The sequence below is a fragment of the Ranitomeya variabilis genome, chromosome 2, assembly GCF_051348905.1.
Source record: "Ranitomeya variabilis isolate aRanVar5 chromosome 2, aRanVar5.hap1, whole genome shotgun sequence".
Lineage (NCBI taxonomy): Eukaryota > Metazoa > Chordata > Amphibia > Anura > Dendrobatidae > Ranitomeya > Ranitomeya variabilis.
In genome coordinates, this window is record NC_135233.1 from 819,888,413 (window position 1) to 819,897,659 (window position 9,247).

Here is a 9,247-nt window from a genome sequence, read left to right on the forward strand (position 1 = left end):
TGGTGTCATGGCAATCGGGGTAATGGTAGTTGGGGTTGATGACTGCTGTGATTTGTCAAAAATCACAGCAGCCATTATTGGGTTAGTAATGAAGCATTGTTTATCAGACACCCCCATTACTAATCCAGTAATCAAAAATAAAATCACACATACCGAAAAAACCCTTTATTTGAATAAAGCCTATCCCACACTATACCTCGTTTACTAATTTATTGAAAAAAAAAAAAAATCCAGGGCAGACCCACCATAATCCACCAAATCTGATGTAGTCCAGAAATAGACTACCTGAAAAACCTAAAAAGACAGAAGTAAAAACAAGAAACAGTCCCTTGTTCAACAATTTATTACCCAAAATGTTTCCACGAAGCTCCAATGTATTCCATGTTTCCCAAATCTGGCAACTGAATAGCAGTAAAGTGACCACTATTCACAGGTGCTGGGTACTGACGACAACGCTCATCAAAGTCGCCAGATCTTGCTGACTGCAGCATGACCCAGTGACGCTGTTGAGCACTGTCATCAACAGCGCCTGTGAATAGTGGTCACTTTACTGCAATCCACAGTCTCCAGGGCCAGTTTCAGGGAATGTGGAATACATCAGAGGTTCGTGGAAACATTTTTGGTAATAAATTGGTGAACAATGGACAATCTCTTGTTTTTATTTCTGTCTTTTTATTTTTTTCAGATATTGATTTTTGGACTTCAGGGGACTTGGTGGATTATGGTGGACCTGCATGGGATTTTCTTATCTTTTTCAATAAATTGGTGAATGAGCGATATTTATTTAGAGAGTATTGGGGAGTCTTTATTTAAATAAAGTTTTTTATCTGTTGTGTCATTTATTTTTTAGTACTGTTAGAAATGGGGTTGTCTGATAGACACCTCTCCATTACTAACTCCAGGGCTGGATGGCAGCTGTGATATTTCACAAATTACAGTTGTCATCAAATCCAAATACCATTGTCCCGATTGCCACCGCACCAGAAAATTTGTGAAGAGCCAGGAAAAGCGCCAAAATTGGCGCATCTAATGTGATCTGTCAATTCTTGGGTGGCTGCTGGCTTGTATTTTTAGGCTGGAAGTGCACAATAACCAGGGACCATCCCAAATTCATAATATATGACCCCCAGCTGTTTGTTTTACCTTTGGTGGTTATCAAAAATAGAGGGGTTCCCATGTAATTTTTTAAAATTATTTAATAGGTTAAATATGGTGAAACCCTTTAGTGACATTATGTATCTACAGAACATCTAGCTATTCTATCATCTATTTGTCTGTCTATATATAACATTGGTCAGAGTGCAATGTGATATTTTCTCTCACTGCACTCCTCCATGTTATATGCCAGTGTAAGCAAGCCTTTAGGCACACTGTGGGGCTCAGAAGGGAGAAGACATAATGATTTGGGAGTGCAGAATTCACTGGATTTCTATTGGGGGGGTAAAAATTTTACTTTTTCACATTGCAGTCATCCAAGTTATACGCCAGCATGAGCGAGCCCTAAAAGCAGTTTTTTACAATGCCAGCAAAAGCTATGAGAATTCAGAAATCTCATTCACGCGATTACCTTTTTTTCCAGACTGAATTGGAATACCAATTTTTTTTTTAAACTGCAGCATGTCAATTCTTTCAGCATTTTTTCAGCTCTTGTTCACTTTAAAAAACAATGAGAAATTGCAAAAGTACTGCAAAAAAACACAACTATGTGTTTATTGCTGCTTTTTTGGTGAATATAATCTGCACCAAAAGAACAGATAGAACTCAGAAAAACCTGCTTTTTGCAAGCAATTTTGGATCCAGAAAAAAACGCAGCAAAAAACATGTGAACATAGCCTAAGGCTACTTTCACACTAGCGTTAACTGCAATACGTCGCAAATGCGTCGTTTTGCCGAAAATACGCATCCAGCAAAAGTTCTTGCTGGATACGTTTTTTCGTCATAGACTAACATTAGCGACGCATTAGCGACGCATTTGCGACGCATTGCCAAACGTCGCGTCCGTTTTGCGACGCTTGGGCGTGTGTTAGCGGACCGTCGGGAGAAAAAAACCTTACATGTAACGTTTTTTGCTCCCGACGGTCCGCTTTTTCCGACCGCGCATGCGCGGCCGGAACTCCGCCCCCACCTCCCCGCACTTCCCCGCACCTCACAATGGGGCAGCGGATGCGTTGGAAAAATACATCCGCTGCCCCCGTTGTGCGGCGGAGACCACGCTAGCGTCGGGAACGTCGGCCCGACGCACAGCGACGGGTCTTTCCCGACGCTAGTGTGAAAGTAGCCTAAGGCTCTTTCACGCATCAGTTTTTTTGGCACATGTGCTATCCATTATTTTTGTAGATTGATCATGGACCAATTGTAATAAATGTGACCTTTTAACAGATACTTTTTCTTTTGTGGTCTGAATTTCTGCAATAAATAAAACGGAGAAATGTCCTACTTTGATTCTTGTTGTGGATCACAATCGCCAATGCAAGTCAATGACTCCATGAAAGAAAATAGTAGAACAAGGATGTCATACGTATGTTGTCCTTATGTAAATGTTTAATGGGTATGGCAAGCTTTGTTTCATACAAGTATAATAGATAGATGTAGCAAGGATTCTAAAAGCTTTAAAGGGAACCCGTCAATTGAATCATGCTGCCCAAACCACAAGTAGCATGAATCAGAGGTGACTGCATGATTGAAGCCAGGTATATTTTTTTCAGAAAAACTTTGGCGTCTCAGAGTAAATATCCAAACACAAAAAATGACAGCTCACCCCACCTGCATCACTTTTATTTCAGGTGCACGACAGCCTGAGCAGGTAAGGAGGTTTAACAGCAGAGGAAAGTTGACATTTTGTTTTCCTTGGTTCAATGCTCCATTGGAAATCCATGTGCACAAATCACAAATCACTTACTGTGTGGTCTTCAATACATCTTACACATTGTGGATTATCATCTATGATTAAGGAATGACGCATAAGATGTATTGAAAACTGAACTGTATGTCATTTGTGCACATGAATTTCTAATAAAGCATCGAACCAAAGAAAATGGAGAACCAACTTCTGCTGTTATACCTTAGAGTAAATACAATTTGTAGAGTGTCACACTATTTCAAGTGAGTGACAGGTCTCTCCATGTGTGTACAGGAAGAAACCGTTAAATCACCAAGAGCGGCATTAGGAAAAGCTGCCCAGAGGCAGCAATGGAATAATCTATGCTTATGTGCACACGATGCAGATTTAGTGCGGAATTGGTGCAGAACTGCAGCAGATTTTTCTGCTGCAGAAACGCTGCAGAACTGCACTGTGATTTACATTACAATGTAAATCAATGTGAAAAAAAAAAGCTGTGGACATGGTGCAGAAAAATCTGCGCAGAAAAGCTGCAGATTTCAAAGAAGTGCATGTCGCTTCTTTTGTGCAGTTCTGCAGCGTTTCTGCACCCCTCCATAATAAAAATCTGCACTGGTAAAATCTGCACAGAAACAGCACAGAAACTGCGCAGAAACTGCACAGAAACTGCATCAAATCTGCACCTGCGTTTTCTGCCAGGAGATGCAGATTTAGTGCAGAAAATTCTGCACCACATTTCCTACGTGTGCACATAGCCTAATGGTTCCTGGCCGTCTATTCAAACTATATCTTCTCTGAAATACAGGAGCATTTAAAATAAATATATGCTTGGTTGGCTGCATTTATGCATTGAGACTGCCCATAATTTAGACAGTAACATCAAGTTATAGCTTCCTGTGGAGACACGAGGGTCAGTGGGTACTCTCGTCCGCTGGCCTGGTTGTCTTTAGAAAGACCTCATGGACCAGAACTCTTCTCACTGAATGCCTCTACTCCTTTCCCATCTGCAGAATACTACTCAGACAACACAGGGTGAAGATAACACAGTGTGGCCATTCTTTAGTGAACCACCAATAGACAAAAATATACAGAATAGTCCCAGCAAGTACACAAGATGGTGTAAATGACAGAGACTCAACCTTCCACTTTCTTGCTGGGAATTAGAGCATCTGCAACTTCAGGGCATCCAAGGGCAACTACCCTCACTAGTGACACTACACTTTTGTTGGGCACCAACAGAGAGAAGGTAGCGGCAAGCTTAGAAAGACCATTGAGGTACATGGCCAAAAGTCCAGAGTCCATATGACCTGATTGTCTCAACCTGAGTTCTCCAAATGGTTCCATAGGTTCAGTAATGGGCGGTGGATCAAATCTGTATTTCTCCAGTTGGAGCCATGGTGCATTGGCTGCTGTCCTTTAAAGTCTCCATGTAGAAGTAGAGAGGTCCCTTTTTTATACCCACAGCTGTCCTTCATGCCATTATCCACAGGTTTGGGGGGAGGTGGGAGGAGGTAATCTCTCACTGTTCGAGTGTTCAATTAACTTGCATATTTTGTCCTTCAATGTTTGCAGAACAACAAGCTGCATCGACTGATAGAATAGGTAGTCAGCAGTAGTGATGAGCGAATATACTCGTTACTCAAAATTTCCCGAGCACGCTCGGGTGTCCTCTGAGTATTTTTTAAGTACATGTGGGGGTTTCCTGGTTGCTAGGGAATCCCCACATGTACTTATGCTGGCTAACAGATGTAAATCATCCAGCTGCGGCAATAAAAACTAAATCTCCGAGCACTAAAAAATACTCAAAGGACACCCGAGCGTGCTCGGGAAATCTTGAGTAACAAGTATATTCGCTCATCACTAGTCAGCAGGCATTCACCAAATTAACAAACATTGATTATTCAATTAATCTATGCCTTTGTCCTTCAAGTATAGCAGAACAATAAACTGCAAGGACTGATACAATGGGTAGTCATCAACCATTCAACAAATCAACAAACCTCGATTCAACCTACAACAAGAGTCAACATTCAGGCTCATATGAACAATGGCTTGTGTCTCTTGACCTGCTGAATAATATGTCTGGCATAATTAACAATAAATGCTGTGTTGTCGCACAAATTGCCAACATTTTCTGTGCATAACTTTTTAATTTTTCCATTTACAGTGCTGCTTGAGGGCTTAATATTTTTGCCTGGTGGGTTAGCATTTTTATTGATATGGTTTTAGGGTACATGCAAGGTTTTGTTTTTTTTTATTTCATTTATTCAAAGAGGTTTAGTGACCGAACAACTGAAATTTTAATGCTTCATTTATTTTCTTTGATCATACATACCAGTTAATTACTTTTAAACTTTCACAGATCAGACTTCTATGAATTTAAACAATGCACCAGAATGAGAAATGTATCCATCTGGTAACTGAATAATGTATGCCACTGTCTGACATAAATTATACTTAATTTCTCTTGAAGTGATTGACAATGTACCTTCAGCTAAGAACTGCCCACTTTTATTAAAGTTGTGGGGCCTTTTTAAAACCATAAGTCACAAAAAGTTTGGGCAATTACAGATTGGGAAAAATGTGTGACTTTAATATGTGGCCAGAAAAGTTGCTTAAATGGAATCATGATTTTCTTCATTAAAGGGATTGTCCACCATTTGGAATATTTTTTTTTACTCAAATTCATGGTTTAGGGGCTAAAATACATTTTTGCAATTGGATTTCATTTTAAATGTAGCTTCATTGGGGCTTTAATATGCTTTGTTTCCTTCACATTCATCATTGATTTGGTCTTTGGACATACACTATATGAGCTGAGAGGAGCTCAGACAGATAAGCGTTACAAACTCTCTCATCAGCGCAAGCTCACTGACAGATTCTCACAATATGCTGCAGTCAACAACACAGAGGCTACAAAAGGCAACTGTGCAACATTTTTAGCTTTAATGAAACCAAATATATTAATTCTTTTTATTCCCAAATACACAGATTTATTTAAAATAAATGCCCCCAAAGATGGAAAATCCCTATAATATTCTCTGCATCTAATGTATACTGTACACTGATAAGGTTTTTTTATGGCATCTCCCCCACCACTTTCTGGTCTCTGGGGGGAGAAGAAAGGGACTATGCCTAAATTTCTCAGAATACATATTCAGTGCTATATTATTACATGCTTGAAGAACCCTTAAAATGCTGTGACTCACACTACAACCGCTGGGTGGCCACACAGAAAAATACTGCATAGACATGTTGTGACTAGTGTTGAGCATTCCGATACCGCAAGTATCGGGTATCGGCCGATATTTGCTGTATCGGAATTCCGATACCGAGATCCGATACTTTTGTTGTATCGGGAATCGGTATCGGGATCGATATAATGTGTAAAATAAAGAATTAAAATAAAAAATATTGATATACTCACCTCTCCAACGCAGCCTGCACTTTACCGAGGGAACCGGCAGCCTTCTTTGCTTAAAATGCGCGCGTTTACTGCCTTCCGTGATGTCACGGCTTCTGATTGGTCGCGTGCAGCCCATGTGACCACGACGCGACCAATCACACAAGCCGTGACGTAATTTTCAGGTCCTGAATGCCTAATTCTAGGCATTCAGGACCTGAAAATTACGTCACGGCTTGTGTAATTGGTCGCGTCGCGGTCACATGGGCGGCACGCGACCAATCAGAAGCCGTGACGTCACGGAAGGCAGTAAACGCGCGCATTTTAAGCAAAGAAGGCTGCCGGTTCCCTCGGTAAGGTGCAGGCTGCGTCGGAGAGGTGAATATATCAATATTTTTTATTTTAATTCTTTCTTTTACACATTAATATGGATCCCAGGGCCTGAAGGAGAGTTTCCTCTCCTTCAGACCCTGGGAACCATCAGGGATACCGTCCGATACTTGAGTCCCATTGACTTGTATTGGTATCGGGTATCGGTATCGGATTAGATCCGATACTTTGCCGGTATCGGCCGATACTTTCCGATACCGATACTTTCAAGTATCGGACGGTATCACTCAACACTAGTTGTGACACAATATCATCAAGCATTTGTATGCTAAACATTCCCATACTAAAAAAGCACAATACTTCTAAATTGCAGCTACTTTATATGCAAAAAGTAAATAATTGTTTTCTATTTTTAATATAATAGCCCAGTTACCATCCATACTTCATTCTGAAAGGATTCAAGGTTGTGATCAGTGTAAAACTCAACAAGGTCCGCCTGGAGTTCCAGGGTCCCCAGGGCCAGGTGGCTCAGATGGTCCAAGGGGGCATCCTGGATCACCTGGAAGAAATGGCTTTCCAGGTCCTGTAGGACATCCTGGGAGACCAGGCATTCCAGGATCTAAAGGTATAAAGTAAGACTGTGGGGAGATTAATTAATTAATTTGTGTCTTTCTTGTCTAGTTTTATGTAATTTCAGAGATCTCAATGGCTCTGAACTAGTGTCGTCACACTTCAAAAGGAGTTTGTCAAGGTTTTTTCTATTTAATCTGAGAGCATATTAGAAAGCTACAGAGCCTAATTTCAAAGATGTATCACTCGGCTGTTTGGGGCAGTTTTGATAGAATCCCTGTTTTATCTGCTGTATCTGTAGCAGTAATCAGAATGTTGAGCTGTGTGTTGCCCCTACCACACCCCTGATTGACAGCTTCCTGTGTAGAGTGTATATTGTCAGCTGCTAATCAATGGTGGGGGTGAGGTTACTCAGATTAGCCTGATTCCTGACTGCTGTGCATGTGAAATCTAGTCAGCCAGTGTGATATAGTCATGTACTCCTGCTGATAAAACACTGATTGTATTGAAACTAGCTTATATTGTACACAAAAAGCTTATTGCTGGGGGATCTTTTTTTTTTAAAGTTAATTTCTACATGAGAAAAACCCTTTAACATTCTGATTCTTTTAAATATAGTATTCTTTAATAAATAAAAATGTTAATACCTACAGGACCTCCTGGAAAGCCTGGTTTAAAAGGACATAAGGGAGAAGGGGAGCAAGGAATGCAAGGTCCTCAAGGAATTCCAGGTATTGTGGATGGACCATATTTTCATTACCAAGCCAATTTAAAGAGAAATCAGACCTTTATTTTGTCTTTTCAGCTCATGAATTTGTAGAATTGTCAACTTTCACTGTTGTATTGCATGAACCGCACATGTACGTAACTTGTAGTCTCCAGCAGTTTGACTCCAAGGTGTGAAAATGTTCCACCAGTATGAATGATCCCGCCTTTCTGATATTTCTAGTTGTACTCATAGCCAGAACTCCTGAAACCTAAATCATTCACTAATTTATTGTAGGACCCATTGGACAACCAGGAATGAGCAAAGAAGGTCAACCTGGATTACCAGGGCCTCCAGGCCGAGAAGGAGAACGTGGACCTCCAGGAACACAAGGCTCACCAGGACAACCAGGAATGTGTGACCCATCTGTTTGTTTTAGTGCAATTATTGGAAGAGATCCATTTAGAAAAGGACCAAATTATTAACAGCGATTTTTGGAGCAGAATTTTAGTCTTTGCGTCTTTCATGTCTCAGGAAAATGTTTCTAATGTTCAGCTTTACACAAGTACCTCTTTATAAATAATATAAAAAAAATGTCTTCAGAAAAAACTGCAGAAACATGAATCTGAAGGCTGAATGTAGGTGACATATATCTGAAGTATGCTCTACTTTAATTGTATATTTATCTATCTGTAAGGTAAGCAGATATAAAACTGTGAAATGGTTTCACATCATGTCCTGTTACATAAAATGTGTAATTAGAATATCATATTTTTGTGTTAAAACTGCATATTATGTCAAAAGAGAATATGAAATCCACCGCATCTTATTTAAAAAATAATTTCCTTTTCTGAGAAAGTCCAATTTGTGTGCTAAATGATGTACCCTACATGAAAGACAATGATCATCATTTGGGCAAGAATAAATACATTTTTTACCAACAATGCCTACTGTTTTCATAAGTTATTAAGAGCATTGATTCTACAGATCTCGTTACATGATCATATTAGAGAATGTAAGTTTCACATTTTAATGGGAAAATTACCAGCTTATCATTGAAAGGGAATCTGTCACCAGGTTTTTGTTACCCCATCTGATAGCAGCATAATGGAGAAATAGCCCCCCTGATTCCAGAAATCTGTCAATTATTAAGCTGCTTACTGTCATTTTGATAAAAATATATGTTATATATGCTGCAGATCAAGCAGTGATCTGAATCACTGATTTATCAGCAGGAGATTATATTCATAAGCTCTGTATAACCCCGCCCACATCACAGATTGGCACTTCTCTGCCCATGTACAGTGTACACAGAAAGCTGCCAATCAGTGGTGGGGGTGGGGTTATATAAAGCTCAAGAACATTATTTCCTGTTGATAAAACAGTGGTTTTACTGCCT

The 9,247-nt window shown here is 39.9% G+C and overlaps 1 protein-coding gene across 1 annotated transcript in view; it reads left to right on the forward strand.

Moving 5' to 3' along the window:
- COL21A1 (collagen type XXI alpha 1 chain) overlaps positions 1 to 8,791 on the forward strand; it is a 614,795-nt gene extending 606,004 nt beyond the window's left edge. Inside the window, exons 27-29 of the mRNA XM_077290009.1 lie at positions 6,997 to 7,197; positions 7,796 to 7,873; positions 8,146 to 8,791. Coding sequence (XP_077146124.1) covers positions 6,997 to 7,197; positions 7,796 to 7,873; positions 8,146 to 8,333 — 467 coding nt within the window. The 3' untranslated portion in view covers positions 8,334 to 8,791. The remainder of the gene's footprint in view (positions 1 to 6,996; positions 7,198 to 7,795; positions 7,874 to 8,145) is intronic.
- Positions 8,792 to 9,247: the final 456 nt, after the last annotated feature.